At 37.8% G+C, this 16,826-nt stretch overlaps 1 protein-coding gene across 2 annotated transcripts in view; it reads left to right on the top strand.

Moving 5' to 3' along the window:
* The window catches only part of NBAS (NBAS subunit of NRZ tethering complex), a 332,635-nt gene that overhangs the window by 297,688 nt on the left and 18,121 nt on the right, over positions 1 to 16,826 (top strand). For both annotated transcript variants that reach the window (XM_024747243.1, XM_024747242.1), the window contains 2 exons: positions 10,674 to 10,813; positions 14,483 to 14,621. In XM_024747243.1, coding sequence (XP_024603011.1) covers positions 10,674 to 10,813; positions 14,483 to 14,621 — 279 coding nt within the window. The remainder of the gene's footprint in view (positions 1 to 10,673; positions 10,814 to 14,482; positions 14,622 to 16,826) is intronic.

Below are 16,826 nucleotides of genomic sequence, written 5' to 3'. Positions count from 1 at the left end.
TAATTCTCTGGATAACTTCTAACTGTAATAAAAATAGATTCAAAATAAACACTCTGGTCATTACAGCAGAAATCTGTTTTTACTTAAGCTGAGAAGATACTTCACATACTATCAGTTTTCATGTTTTTTAGAGCCATCTATGAACCAAACATTAGGCTTTGTATGTGTATCTTATCATTCGAACCTCATAATAACCCTTTTTTTTAATAAATAATAAAAACATTTACTAGATGTTATGTTTTCCTACATCCCTACAGGTGGAAGATTTTGTCCATAAAGAAATGGCAATCAGTTGTTTACAGTTGATGTTTACATAGGGATATTTAAAATGTTTTCAGACAAAATGAGCAGAATGTCCTGGTGTAACACAATATGCAAACAACATCACATTTTTAAATTTTTTTTTTTTTTTTTTTTTTTCTTTTTTGTGGTACGCGGGCCTCTCACTGTTGTGGGCTCTCCTGTTGAGGAGCACGGGCTCCGGATGCGCAGGCCCAGCGGCCATGGCTCACGGGCCCAGCCGCTCCGCGGCATGTGGGATCTTCCCAGACCAGGGCACGAACACGTGTCCCCTGCATCGGCAGGCGGACTCTCAACCACTGTGCCACCAGGGAAGCCCAACATCACATTTTTAAAAGATGCAGTTACTGGAATAAATTTTAGGATGTGTATTGGATAGATAATTCTGTATTATGCAACATTTGAAATTAGCCATGTTGGCAAAAAAGATGTTTCAGTGTGGACTTCCATGATTCCGGTCAAGGACGAGTCAGTGGTGGAACATGTCATTAAACACAAAATGGTAGAGAAGCTGATTATAAGAAAAAGTCATGGATCCATTTTTTTAATGAGGAATTTTGTTGCTTACATAATTATCAAGGCAGCCAAATTAGCATATTTACAAGAAAAAAAGGAAATTTCCTAAATCACAGGGAGATTTTGATGCAGGTCTCCCTGTGATATCACTATGAAACTGATACAAATCATAATAACCCTTTTGATGGAAGTGATCTTATCATTCCATTCAACACATGAGCAAATAGGCTCAGAGTAGTTAAGAAATCTTTATAGTACCTCTGCTAAAACATAGCAGAATGATGTATAATAATGAACTACCAATACTGTGGCTGCCATAGTAGCTCAATGTTAACTCAGTGTTAGATACCTATACAGGCGTGTGTGTATGTATGTATATTGTCCTGTATTATGTTATATATTATATTATATTATTTTCAAAGTACCCTGATAGGTTAGGTATTATTACCTTATTTTTACAAATGAAAACACTAAGGCTTGGTGAGGTATTTTTACATGGTCACAGAGCTATGAGGTGGCAGGGCCAGTATTCCACCTGAGTCTGAATGATACACTACAGTGAAAGCATTTCCAGCTCCATGAATTATTCTATTAATACTTTATCAACATTAACTAAAAAACAAAGTCTGGCCTTAAAAGATTGGCTTGTATAGCAGTTCTTTAAAGTAAACGTGTATTTATGGAGACTCTTATGGCGTGATTGATTATTTGTCCTAGAGAAAAAATTTGTAAGGCAAATCTTCTCATTTTAAAACAAAGTATTTTCCCCCTCTCATATGTCTCATTTAAAAATGTTTGCATTAAATATTTAGCCATGTGAAAATATGTATTATGTATTGAAGTTACAACAGCACTTATGGAGGGTGATTATGGATTGTGTAATTTCTATCTTTTGAGATACAATAAATTAAGTAGGCTATAGAACATGGCTCATGAGTGTGGTTGCTAGCTTTTTGTGTACGTTTATGTGTTTATGCACCGCACATACAGCCTCAAACATCTGGAAAACCCTTTGGAACTTAATTCTTTCATTGGGTTTCCCCCGATCCCAAGGGCATGTTTGCTGTGCCCTAGGAGAGACTTTTTATGGCAATAGAGAACCATTTACTCTTGAGGAGTTCACAAATATACAATGATATACAATATCATTTTCCTAATATACCTTAGGAGAGAAGCAGAGGCTAAATGTTTGTGCTCATCACCAGACCTAGAGGCAAAGGTGGGAAATAATTCAATCTCTTATTTCTTTGTTCCTTATCCGTACACCCTCTCTTTGGTAGATATTCTTCCCTCCGCGTGGGCTAGGGAAGGCTGTTTGAACCTTCAGGCTGTTTCAACAACACATTTTGCCTTTATTATAAGCAATGCAAGATATAGTACTTATGAAATTCTCTCAGTAGCTACATCTATTCTTTAGTTCTCTGCCACAGAAATGGGAAAATCTCCTAGAAGATAGCTATCCTACTTTTAGTATTTAAACTTTAGTCCTATTACCACAATTTTATGTTTTCTATTTAATAAAACTTAAAAATACTCAGAAATGGACATGATTGTAATTTACGTTCTGTTTATATTCTCTTATCTAAGAATAATGATCAGTTACTATAGTTATTAGTAATAATACTGTTTACTGAGTACTTATTGTGTGCCAGATACTGGTCTAAGCACTGCTGAGATTGGTGGGGTAAGTCTAATAGCTTCTGACTAAGTCCAGCAGAAGCTTATGACTTCTTTGTCTTCTAAAAATTTGACTTTCCTTCACCAAAGATCTTGATTAGACCCAGTGGACCCAACAGACAGTGTTGGCCACCAGAAACCTTATAAAAGGAGTAGCTGTAACATACAAGGGTCTAGTATTGTAGAGATCATTTCTGTTACCTTTTCATATTTCTGTATATCTACTGAAGTAGGGATTTTTGTTTGTTTTGTATTTTGAAGCCCTGTGTACAGAAAGCTCAGCCTGACCTGACTGTGTTCGTGAATGGAGTTGCACAGTGCCTTGGTAACTTTAAATCAGGTGTCATCATATGAGCCTTTTAGAACAGCTCATAAACTCACATTCAGGATAGGAATATGGTGACTAGTGATACTACTATCAGTAATAATCCTCTACATGTTGGTAATTTTTTTCTATTCATAAAGTACTTTCATATGCATTAATACCTTGTTCATGTTTACAGATATCTGAAGATAAGGTAAGCTGCTATCAATGCCTATAGGAAGGTGCCGATTGCAGGAGAGGTGCCTCAGTTTAAGGTAGTCATGTTCACTTTCAAGCAGCCTCAGAGAAATTTAAGGTTAAAGCTGTTCTCATCTGAGAATAAGTGACTCAGTCCACTTTTTCAAGGACAGTGACTCTGTGTCTGATAAGGAGGCTGCAGCTGCTTGACAAATTGACTTACCTCAAGGGCTAAAGTCGCCCAATTCAATGAGGAGAGAAGCATCAGTTTCAGAGACAAAAGGGAAAGAAATATTCTTATGTTTGCGTCACATTCGAATTTTGCCCTTTAAAATCCTGTGATACTTAGTTACTGGTGTCAGTATGGAGTCGTCACCAACTCTATGGTGCCTGTAAAATAGTGAACATTTTCACCCCCTGCTCACTGGGGAAGGGACAGAAGTGTTAAAACAGATACATGTTCCTTTTGTTTTCACTGGGGAAAAGGACAGGATAAAACAAAGTGTAGGGGAAAAAACAGCAATTTCTCTCAATTTTATTTTTACTGATCTTTGGAAGGCATGCTTAAGAGTCATTTCAAATACTTTAATTGTTGCACAAATAAATGAGACTTTAAAAAGAGATAAAAGTTAACCCGTGATTCCATTATCCTAAAATAGCCATGTTTCTTTGTATTCTTTTTCTGTCCTGCCTAATCTATAGGCATAATTCTTGTTAGAAGAAATCATAGCACACATCCAGCTTTCTGCTTTTTCATATCTAGCGTATTATATAGATGATAATATAAATAATACCCATCATTTATTGTGTGCCTACCATGTGCCAGCCTCTTGCTAGCTATCTTATTTGTATCCTCTTATTTAATGTTCACAACCGTGATATAAATATGATCTTCATCTTACAAAAGAGGAAATTAAGCCTCAGAAAGGTCCAGTAATGTCTACAAAATAAACATTTTTCTGTATTACTTTGACTTTACCAACACTGTTTTAAAAGCTGCACATTTAATTGAATTGCCCTTTATTATTTATTTTAGAGCCTCCTTATGGTAGTATGTTATGAAGTATGTTATGAAGTCCTTATGAAGTATGTTGGAGCATTTGATAGCCACCTACAGTTAGTTTTTCCTCTCTTTTAAAATACATTCTGTAGTCATTTCATATTCTGTTTGGACACTGAAGTCATTTCTCTGTACCTCTTATACTTTTATGAAATATATTTAGATACTGGGAATATATATTTCAATACAGACTGCAGTACTTCTCAGAAAAGAGAGAATCTGATTCTTTCATAGGTCCACATTCATGCTCAGCCAGTTGCCTTGTTTTGGGGTATTTTAGGGAATTTTAGTTCCCATGATATTAATATAAATCACATGCTCTCACAATCTCTGTAAGCCCCTGAGATGTGTTTGCTTTAACTTCTATTGTCTCAGAGCAATACTTCTCTTCCTAAATTTTTTTTTTAGATAATTTGTCAGATTTATGACATAGTGATTTTCAACTGAAAGTTGTTTAAATTTTTTTACCATTAATGAGCACTATTACTAGTTGTGATATGAAACTATATTGGGACAAAACCATCTTATAGAAGTATGTAGATAACATCAATATTTTTATTATATTTTTTACCAAAAAATGTATATTGGTCATTTGCTGTGCTTCATGTTCCCAGCTGATCACTAGGATTTTAATTATAGCTGACTTTTTTAACACTAAAAATTTGAAGGCATTTTCATTAAAATTAAAACCAAAACAAGAATGCCCAATATCATTATTATTTTTCAGCATCCTAGTCAATGTAGCAAGATAAGAAACAGAAGTAGGAGCTATAACTTTTTAAAAAGTCAAAATTACCATTATTATAGATTGTATCATCCTAATTTCTGGAAAACCCAAGAAAAATACTGAAAATGACTAGAAGTAATAAGTGGAACTTATTATAAGGGCTGAAATCAATGATAGAAGAATACATAGTATATGTGAAAATAACTCAAGTCACTGGTATAGGGGCTTAGTATATATGGGTCTAATTATAAAGATGTACCTTTTTTTTTTTTTTTTGCGGTACGCGGGCCTCTCACTGTTGTGGCCTCTCCCATTGCGGAGCACAGGCTCTGGATGCGCAGGCTTAGCGGCCATGGCTCACGGACCCAGCCGCTCCGCGGCATGTGAGATCTTCCCAGACCGGGGCACGAACCAGTGTCCCCTGCATCGGCAGGCGGACTCTCAACCACTGCGCCACCAGGGAAGCCCGAAAGACGTACCTTTTTAAACTTAGTGTGTCATCATTTTCTTAAATAAATTTTACAGTAAATATTACTCTTCAAAAGAAGAAGTATTAACTCTTTGATCATCTAGAAAACCATGTTTAGGAACCTTCCCTTAATACTCTTTTCTAAAGAACAGAACTTGGCATTAAGATAGACTAGTCTTGGACTCTTTCCCAGCAGGATGGGTTGTAAACGTCTCAAAAAACTGCTGAGAGACAATTCTCCATGGATTTCTCACGTTTCTCCAAGTCTTATGAGCAGAGTCACTTTGCTTATCCCTGGATCTTCACGGTTTTCTCTTATGTTTTTTTTCCCTAATGCTTTATAGTTTTATATTTAACATTTAATACATTTAAATCTCGTATCAACTTTGAATAATTTTTGCATTAAGTGTAAGGTTTGGGTTGAGGTTTATTTCCCTTTTTTGCCTAGGGGTATCTATTTCCTCCAGCACCATTTGTTGAAAACACTCTCTGGCCTCCAATGAAATGCTTATGCCCTTGGTCAAAAATAAGTTGGGTATATTCGCTGCTGGGTTCTCTATTCTGTTCTTTTGATCTTTGTCTCTATCGTTCTACCAATACCACTTATCTTTCTTACTGTAGCTAAATAATAAATCTCAATATCAAGTAGAGGTATTCCTCCCACCTTATTCTTCTTTGTCAAGATAGTTTTAGCTATTCCAGGGAATGTCTTTCCATTTACATTTTATAAAAGCTTGTCTAAATCTACAAAAAACAGTTCTGGGATTTTGATAGACATTGTATTAAACCTGTAGATCAGTTTAGAGAGAATTGACATCTTTACTAGGTTGAGTCTTTCCATCCATGAACACAGTGTATCTCTTCATTTATTGATTTCTTTCATCAGCATTTTATACTTTTTTAGGATATAGATCCTGAACATGTAAATTTTAAAATTTTCTTTGAAGCAATTATAAATGGTATTATGTTTTTATTGTCAGTTTTCACTTGTTCATTGTTAGTATATAGAAATGAGGTTGATTTTTCTGTTTTGATTTTGTCCTGTGCCTTTGCTGACTCATTCATTAGTACTAGGGTTTTTTTTTTAATAGATCTCTTGAATTTTCTATGTAGACAACCATGTTATCTGCAAATAGAATTTTATTTTTTTCTTTCTAATATGTATGCCTTTTATTTATTTTTCTTGCCTTATTGCAGTGGCTAGAGCTCCTAGTATGATGCTAAATAAGAGTGGTAGGAGTGGACTTCCTTGTCTTGGAGTATAATGTGGAACTATCACTTCTGTTTGGGCCACTTTACCTTTCTGCTTTTAAATATCATTGCCTTGATTATCAGTTGGTGTTATAATCTTTGCTTTAATCATCAAATAGAATTTAGAAAATTTATATAAAAAAGGATAGTCTATTGTATTTACCCATATTTCTGCTTTTTGTATTCTACATTCTTCCTTCTGATGTTCCAAAGTTCCTTCTTCTATCATTTCCTTTCTGTTTGAAGAGCTTCCTTTAGCTAGTCGTTAAGATGAGGGCTGTTGGTAACAGAGTCTTTTAGTTTTCCTTATCTGAAAATGTTTTTATTTACCTTTTTTTTCCTAAAGGGTAGTTTTTCTGTATATAGAATTTTCAATTGACAGTTCTTTTAACACTTGAAGAATATTGTGCCACTTCTTTCTGGCCTCCATGGTTTCAGATGATTAATCCTGTTATTCAAATTGTTGTTCTTTCTTAGGTAATGTGTTGTTCTGGCTGCTTTCAAGATATTTTCCCTTGTCTTTTGTTTTCAAGAGTTTAATTGGGTTGTGTCTTGGAATGGACTTCTTTGGACTTACCCTTTCTGGGGTTAGCTCAGCTTCTTGAACCTGTAGATTCATATCTTCCACCAAATTTGAGAAGTTGTTAGATATTATTTCTTAAAATACTCTTTCAGCTCCACTTTCTTTCTCCCTTCTGGAATTCTGAGAAATGACCTTACCTGGGATGTCTTCTGTTTCTAGGTGAGGAGTCAGGAAACACTGGGTCTAAGTGTCTTCCTTCTGTTGGTGAAGGAACACAAGATACCCTCCTGCTGCATTGTTCCTCAAGTCCTAGGGTCCCAAACTAGTTTGCTTTCTTTTCTCCTACCTTTAAGAGTTCTCATCTGGTGTCTCATTATTTTCATAGTTTATAGTTGTGCTTAGCAGAGAGGAGTAGGAAAAAATGGGTCAAAGCCATTTTGTCCAAGCTGGAAGTTCCTTGTATATGTTTACCTTTTATATTTCTTGATACAAAAATTCATTTTGAGTTTTAGTTACCAGAATTTATTTTTAAAGGCTTTTAGACATGATGAACAAGATAAGCTTATGTTATTTTGGTAAGTTTTGATAAATTTAGTTATTTTAATATGTGGACACAAGTCCTAGATGAACACTTGTATATCAGAGTATATAATGATTATCCAACAAAGTATATTCTTTATCATGTGTTAAAAAAAAAAAAAACATGTGCTCAAGTTCATTTTTAGGCCCATTTTCTTCTCAAATAAGGTAAAGCTTTCGTAGCTACAGCAATAGAATTTAAAACTGCTTTCTTAAGAGCTGAGTAATAACAATTTGACATCCTTTTTGATAACAAGGGAGTATGCAAGTGTCCATACACAAAATGGATAATTGTGTTAAGTTACTACATTTTTCACATTTGTATTTTAAACATGGGTGTCAATGCTCTGAAAAATAAGTTACTAATAATTGAAATGATTAGTGAGGATTCAGGAGAAAATGTTTCCTGACAAAGCCATACTCTTACAATTCTGTGTACATGTGAGAAAGGCATTGTACAAAACACTTATTAGCAAACGCATTTTTTAAAATGGAAACTAATATTGGTACACTAATATAAAAACAAACAGAGATCTAATTTATAGTTTCTAGTTTCTCTTTCCTTCCCTTATGATACAGTTCATGCCCTAAAACTTTACAAGCTATTATAGTTTCTGAAAAGAAAGAAATCTAAATGATATTGAAAACATGAATCACTTTTTCCTAATCTCTTCATTTTCATGATATGGCTGCATTTCATGTGAGGGAGAATCATCTTGTTATTAATTATACTGCAGTTAATTAAAGAAACTGGAATATTGGCACTGCTGGGAGACAGAGCATTCAGTTGTTTAAAAAATATTTTTTCAAGCACAAAACCTTCTCTACAAATAAACTCAGATTATAACTCAGAAAGAAGAAAGCAGCCATTTACCCTGCTGCGGACCTCCAGATACCTCCTTAGAACTTCTGGGACATCAGGGATTTTTGGAGCCCAATTTTCAGACGAGGAAAAATGAGACTCAAAACAAGGGACTTTATTGAAATCGCATAGCTAACCGCAAGGCATCATCGGTTGAAACATAATGTCAATACACATGCTACCTCTGGGTCTTTTTTAGTGATTTCCTTTTGGTGGGATCTTTTTTTTAAACCTTACATCTATCTCCAATAAAAAAAGAACAGCCAAAAATTTATGGTAACTCCATGAATATTTAATATAGTTTTGCGTTACAAGATTTTATAAATAAATTATCTTCATTCATTTGTGTATCCATTCATTATTTCATCCATTCACTAAATAAGTACGGTGCATTTACTCTATATCAGGTATTATTTTACGTAGTGGGGATAAACCAGTGAACAAATAAGTTTCTGTTTTCTCAAACAAATATGCAATATGTCACGTACTTGTAAGTGCTAAGAAGGAAAATAAAGGTGAGGGAGGTAGATAGGGGTGGGGGAATATGCTACTTTGGGGGGGGGTAGTTACGCAGTGTGTTCCCTCAAAAAGTGACATTTGAGAGATTTGAAAGAAATGAGAGAATGAGCCATGCAGGTATCTGAAGAAAGAATGTGCCAGGCGGAGGAAGCAGATCCAAGTTCCCCAGGTGGAAGCGGGAGTGATGAATGCACAGAGCGCCTGGGAGGCCCCGAGGCTGGAGAGGAATTGAAGGTGGTGAGGTCAGATAATGACAGATGGATGTCTTGAGTTTGAGAGGGTTTTGGTTTTTTTTAAACCTTTCTTTATAAATAGGCAAGAAAATATTGCCCAACTCCCAATTAGACTACTAATTTAAATAATTCAGAGCTTCTCTAGCTTACTGAGTCCTCTAGCTTCAGAACATCCTGATCTGAGTATAATTATATATCAGCTCTGCTGCTTGCTAGCCATGTTACCAGGACAGATAAGCCTGTTTCTTCATCTGTAGATTGAGGTTAAAAATACCTGTGCAGTTCTCCATACAAAACTGTTGGAAGGATCAGCTAACTTACTGTATTATAAAATTATCTTAAAAACAAGAAAAAGCTTTTGGGTTATTATTCTGTGGAAGAATGACATGGGGCTTTAAGTCAGGTTTGGAAGGATCTGAATGGTCACTGTGTGAGGAAGACTCCACATGGTAATTACCAATAATTTCATTGTGCAAATCAACTTTTGTGAAAATGCAGAATTCATGGTATAACTTTTTCAGGTGACTGCTGGGGTCAGAGCCAGGGTGACCATTAAATCAAATGTTTTGGAAACATGCATTAGTATAGACAATTTAGCAAATATATAGGTAACCATCTGTTCTCATTATTCTTTCAGAGTATCATCATCTGAGTACAAATATAGAGAGTCTATGTTGGGAGAGGCTAGGAAACAAGAGAACCAGCTTTTGGCTTACTTTTATATTTAAAACTGCTTTCTAACTTAAAAAAAAAGCAAACATTTTATTCACAGAGGTGTTGGAGGTATGACTTCCTTGAGGACTGCCTCAATGTAAAAGAAGTATCATTTGGTTATTCAATGAGAGGAAAAATTAGTATTTTTAGTTGATAGACTTCTTTTGCACTAGAAATGGAGATGTGAATAAAAGTTATTTTACTTTATTTTGATTTATAGCAAAAAAAAAGTTCCATGTCAAACGTACTTTAGTAAAATCTTTCCTTTCAAATTAGAGAAATTTTCTAGACAATGTGAAGATTTAGCGATACTCATTCTAAAATGAAAATTAGCAATGCAGGATAATTTAAACTAAAAACATTGGCTAACATCGAGTATGGTGAACTATTATAAGTTCACATGGAACAGTTCAGTATTTTAACATAACATACATTGAATGCCAATAAGCCAGTTCTATGGAAGTCCACTTGTTTGAATTTATTTTGCTAAAGAATGTTAAGAACCTTCCTGTGACTTCGTTCTAAGCAATTTGTAACATAGATGTTTGAAGTTGGGTAAAACGTAGAGCTTTTGAAGGTTTTGGGGGGAGTGGGGGTGGGGGAGATGTTGTTGAATTTCCCCTTGACACACTGTAAAAGTTTCCGAAAGAGCATTTAATCAAAATAATCAAATTTGAATTTTTCCGGACAGCAATTCCGTGGCCTTTGCTGTGGGTTTCAAGTGTGTGTTCCGCCTTCCAGGTGGACGTAACTGACACGGAGGATGAAGAGAAGCGCTACTCACTCTTTCTGGAGCTCCTGGAGGCCAGTCACCGAGAGGTCGAGTTCCAGCACCTGGTTTTGCTCCTGCAGGCTTGGCCGCCTGTGAAACGGGAATATACGTGAGTATTAACATAAAAGTAGACTTCTATTTGTCTAGACTCTAGGTTTAAAAAATCACTACCTTCAGAAGAGCCAGTGAAAGAAATATATAAAATCAGTATAAACCTTTAGATGAAATTACAATTGTTTTTCTTGAAATATCACAGTTTCTTTCCATTTCTCCTTACCCCTAAAGCCAAATATTTTATTCAGAAATAGACAGTGCTTGATAATAACATCTGATTTAGGATGTCAGCAAAATAATTTTGTGCCAGTATTTTCACCAGGACATGTTTTGACGCTCTTTTAACACGGCTTACGATGCTAACTTGAGAATCCATGGGGAATAAATTGATAATTTCCATTTATTGAGAACACAGTGTATGTGCAGTTGGCATACACTGTCAAGTCACACAGCAAAGCTACACGGGAAGGTGATGTTATCGAATTTTACGGATGAGCACATGGAAGCTCAGAAGTTAAACAGCTTCCGGCAGCGCTTGGCCCTGAGACGGAGGAGACAGAGTTCCAACAGCTGCTGGAACCTCCACAGCCCGTGCTGATCCTCTGTGTCAGGCTGAGGTTGCAGCCACCACTAGAGCTGCCCCGGTAGTCGCACAGTCCCTGTGCTGCTGGCCAAGGAGTCCTTTGGAAGAAGTGGCCAGATTTCCTCTGAGCACATATGCTGTCTGTCAGGAACTGCTGCTCCTCTGGCAAAAAACGAGAGCATCCGCGCTTTTGTTGTGAATGTCTCGGCGGCCGGGACTCACCTTGCTCTGCCCGCGTCAGCCAGCACTTTGTGCGCCCAGACCAGTACATGTCTCCACACCTCAGATGTACGCAGAAGGATGTTTTCTCGAAATGATTCCATGAGCAGCTTAGGAGTGCTAAGGAACATCTGGGCAAGCCCCTTTACCTTCACCCTCAGACGAGACCGTTAGGAATTCCTGAAGCAAACCAAGGAGGCGGGCATTTTGGTTTGGTTTGTTTTTTTAACCAAGTGTTTTCAGAAAGGCGAGAAGCGTCTCTTAGATCTCAAGCATCTGTGGCAGCGATGGCGTGCTGACGTCTGCGCTTGAGCATAGGTTCTTACCTTCACTCTGTGAAACCGTGCAGTGCAAGTTCCCACATCATAAAAGCTTTAGTTTCACTTGTGACAGTACCTTGAAACAGCATTTCCATTTGGTTCCCAATTATCTTGGCAGAGCTGCCTCAGGTCCTGAGGGTGCTTGTTAAAAACAGAGTCCCATGCTTGGCTCTCCGAGTCCAACTCTCGGTACCAGGGCCTGGGGCTCAGTTTCTAAACAGCTCCTAGGAGATGATAATGGGAAATAGATGTGGGACCCACTGATTACATTGTCAGTAATGCTTCCCTTTTTTAGAAGATCATGAGAGTTGAATTATAGATTTCTTCATACACTCAAAATGGATCTCTGAGTCTAAAGAGAATTTTTCAAATTGAAAGTATGATACTTCTGGTAGATTAGTTAACTGTGGTTCTACAGTTTCTTTTACTTTGGGAACACTGACCATTGCAAAGCACTCACTTCCCCACAAGAAGCAAACTCGGCTTTACTTAAAACACTTACTGCATTTAAACATTTAATGCATTTGTAGACAAAAAGGTACTCATTTTCAAACATATGTTCTTGCTTTTGTAGTCCTGTGTGAAATGTGTTAGCTGCTAGTAACCTGTGTTTACAGACTTCCTTTATGAAATCATTAGCATCAGAACCAAGCATTACCAGAGTCCACTTAACCCTCTTACCAGCTGTGTCTCCTCTACCTAAGCGATAACCAGTTATACATACATATTTGACTTAATAATAAGTCAAATAAAGTCCATTTCTGCTTCTTTCCTGGCTCAAACTGGTGTTTTAGCACAGGAGAACGTATGAGGGAACACTTAAAACGGGTCCTTAAAAGTACTTGGGAATACTTTTTTTCCCCCAGACAATCCAACGTATGACTCCAGCACTTCCAAAGCAACCAGAAAAGGGGAGGGGAGCGTGGGGAGCGGGGAGGGAGGGGTAGTGTGGCGATGACTGAATGTTGCCGGTCAACATGGTAAAGTCAAACCTTTGACTTTCAAGAACTTTGCTTGATCCACATGACCGCTAATTTACTGGTACCAACTTAGGAGTTTTGGTTTTAGTCCCTTGTCAGAACATGTATGGAAAGCATAATAGATTGGCATTAGGGAAGATCCGTAGTTTTCCTCCAGTGTATCACAGCTGGCTGGTGTAAAATACATTTTTTTAACTTTTTATTTTATATTGGAGTATAGTTGATTAACAGTGTTGTGATAGTTTTAGGCATACAGAAAAATGATCCAGTTAAACGTGTATCCTTTTTCAAATTCTTTTCCCATTTAGGTTGTTACATGATACTGAGCAGAGTTCCCTGTGCTCTACAGTAGGTCCTTGCTGGTTCTCCATTTTAAATACAGCAGTGCAAATCTAAAAAGAAATGGTGCAGATGAACTTATTTACAAAACAGAAACAGACTCACAGACTGGGAGAACAAACTTATGGTTACTAGGGGGGAAGGGTAGGGGGAAGGGAAAGTTGGGGAGTTTGGGATTGACCTGTACACACTGGACAATATGTTTTGATGGTTGTTGTAAAAGCCACTGGGATGCACTGTGCAGTTCTGCTTCAGGGAGGTGGCCTGTTAGGGAAAACCCCAGGAGAACTGAATCCAGACTTTAAAGAAGAAAGCAGAGGGCGAGTCCTCTAGTGTACGAAGACTCACCCATCAACCAGATGCTCCCTGAGCTTTGTTTGTACCTTGAAATAAGCAGCATTCGTTGTCCTCATGAGTTGTTAGTCTGAGCTGAGACACAAAGGCTTTGCCAAAGGCTAGTATTCTGAGTCCCCTTGTTGTTGCACTTGATGTTTTTCTCAGGCACAAGGAATGAAATTCTTTCCAGGGAGGGACCATCCTTTGGTGTTCGGTGGCTAGAAGCTAGTGCTGTGCTAATGAGACAACAGACTCTTAATAAAGAGTAAAATTATTTTAAAATGTTGTAAGTAAAATCAGTACCCCAGAATGAATGTACCTTTCACTTGTCTCTTGAAATATAAATCGTGATGTTTTTATGAAGTCAAGGTAGCGGCTGCCAGAGAAGGGAAACAAAAGGCAAACTTCTGTGCTTTTGTGTCTCAGAAATAAGAGAATAAATAGTAAGATGTGCCTGCTACTGAGAGCGGTACTTCACGGTGGCAACGCCATTCATTAAGCAACGCAAGCCTGCCCGGAAAACATTAAATTGCCTTTTCGCCGTGAGAAGAACCAAGGCCCGGAAAGGTTGGGTGGCCTCCCCAGAACAATACAACTAGGCTGAGCGTGTATAAGTCACTTCTGTGACTCGCGCAAGCAGTCAGGGAGCCGGAGTGTCAGCCCGAGTTGCTGGGCTTCAAAGCAGTCTGTACTGGTTGGCGTCCACCCACTGGCTCCATGCTGCTGGGGCACTTGTCCATACCACAGCAAGCTCTTTCCCCTCTGTGGGCTGGTGTCTTTTCTCCAAGATAGACGTGAAGGAACACATCATGCAGCTTATGACTGCAATTTGCCAAAAGCATTTGACTTGAAAAAGTGGGATTTCTTTTCTATTTTAAAATTTCTTATCACAATTGTTATAAGTTTCGTCGTTTCCCATGCCTTGCATTTTTCTCCCTTCGAACCAGCATAACCAATAATCCATGGGTGAGACTGGCTACAGTGATGCTAACCAGATGTACGGTGGAGAACAAGGAAGGGCTGGGGAATGAAGTTTTGAAAATCTGCCGCTCTTTATATAACACCGAACAGATGCTCCCTGCAGAGGTGAGTGGGTATTTCAAGTGGCTTTCCTGGGGGATATCCCTTTCCATTTCCCAGCTCCTTGGTATAAACAATACCAGTGACTGTACTTGGGGAACATTTAGCTTAAGTTATCGGTAGGTAAAGTAAAGCCCGTAATTTGTGACCGATCAAATGAAGAAAAGCAGGGCTAAAAGGATTCTTTGAGGTCATTTACTCTTTGTTAGAGCTCTGAAGCAGTTTTCCTTTTACAAGTCCCAGAGTAGAACCCAGATTTCTGGTTTTTTTGGGTGCCCTTTTATGTCTAACGCACGTTTCTGTTCTAAGAGGTCTCGGTAGCTCAAGTGTCTTGCAGGCCAGTTGGTAACATAGCAGCTACCTTAGCACTCCTCGGCAGGTAACCAGCCACTCTGATTTTCACATACTTTTTTGACATCATTGTAATAAGATTGCATAACCACAATATTTATTCTCTGTAAACGTGATAAAAACTCAGCCACCTCCATGTTGACCTTGTTCTCTATTTGATCCTATAATATGTGTCCCAGAGATATTTGTGTAATATATATGTAAATTTGTACATTCTAAAATAAGCACGTATTAACTGCAGCCCCTGCTGTGGATCTGACCTCAGCAATGTATTGTTTGAGCAATTCACATGTCTTAAATTTAAGCCTTTGGATAATGGCACTAAACTGATTAATTGGTTTTTGAGTTTCTACCACATAGCAGATGAACTTGAAAATAAAATTGTAAATAGGATTCTTTGAATCTTCATTGTAATCACTCAAGGAAAATATTCTCTTTATGAGTGCAGTTTAATGAATTGTTTTCTGAATGAAGGACTGGCTAAGTGTTTTTTGATTGAATTTAAAATACTGTGTCCATTTAAAGACGTCTTCGACCACCAGAATGACAAAATTATTCTATAAAATATTTAAAGTACCAGCACCAAAGATAACTTCCCCTTCCTCCAGTAGCCTGTGATTTGCTTGTGTCAGATGCTTATATACCTGTGATCGGCTCTGCTATATTGTGAGCACCTGGAGGGTAGGAACCATGGCTGTAGCATCTCTGTTTCACCCAAGGCAGGATTCAGCAACTGCAGAGAGTGGGGGCTCAACACGCTGTCTTACCCCCAACCAGGGTAAGTAAATAACATGGGTTTCATCTCTGCCTTAACATAAGCTAAGCTAAGATCAAGCATTGTTAGATTAGGACCAAACACCAGAAGTGTCCTACTGTCAGTTCTATTGAATCTAGGTTAGGAAAACATTACTTAGGATCTCTGGACCTCCACTTTCTCATCTCTGAAACAAGGGGTTAGACCACATGACCTCAGCGGGGACTCTTGTTTCGACTGTTCTGTGAGGTCCCCGGTCCTGGGAGGAGCGTGACCTGAGGCTGTCTCTTCACTTCTTCATCCGTAGCACTTAGTTCGCCGCCTCTCATGAGTCCATCGTTCTCTTGGGGTGAGGAGTAAGGTACTGGATTGAGCTCCATTTTGAAGTGGGTCATTATCGCTTCTCTGTTCCAGTTTGATGATTTGAAAGATCATCATCAAGAGCTCTGTTGCCACAGTGACTTTTCTTCATTTCTGTTTTGCTACCTTCTGTGTTTTAATTGGGTACATATGTAGATTTTTTTTCTTAGGATGCCATGATTGAAGGAACTCTGCAAATGTCGTGTACTATTTTTATTAATCACTAAATTTGCTCAAATGTGAATCAGAATTGTTTCAAAAGAAGGAACAGTATTATCATAAAATGGAAATGTCTTGTTAAGTTTATTTTACCGCATTTGGAATCTACATAGTCTCAGTTCAGACTTCCATGAGATTTAATATCACTGTGGCAGTAAAATTATCCATGACTCACTTCTTTTTCCTCCAGTACCTTTGGTTGCCCTACTGCCCGGTGTGTGAGATGCGTTTGCCTGATTATCTCTGACGGGACTTAAAGGGGCTTACTTTATCCTTCATCCCCATTTCCCATCCTCCTACCAAGTTCCCATATGTAGAGATTCTTTTTCTTTGTGGCTCTTTTCACGATCTCCTGCTGTTGCTCATGGTACTTGTTTACTTATGGCCATGATGGTTTTGCTGATGGAAAATATTAGAGAAAGATAAAATCACTGTTTCTTACAGGTCATGTGTCCCACGGTCTTGAAAGTTAACATATCCTCCTCTCAGCTTCTGTCCATGGCAACGCGTGCAGCATCCTCAGGAGT

Source organism: Neophocaena asiaeorientalis, unplaced genomic scaffold (assembly GCF_003031525.2).
Source record: "Neophocaena asiaeorientalis asiaeorientalis breed wild unplaced genomic scaffold, Neophocaena_asiaeorientalis_V1.1 scaffold398, whole genome shotgun sequence".
NCBI classification, from domain to species: Eukaryota; Metazoa; Chordata; class Mammalia; order Artiodactyla; family Phocoenidae; genus Neophocaena; species Neophocaena asiaeorientalis.
The sequence above is the reverse complement of the archived record's forward strand: the minus strand, read 5'-3'. Positions and strand labels throughout refer to the sequence as shown.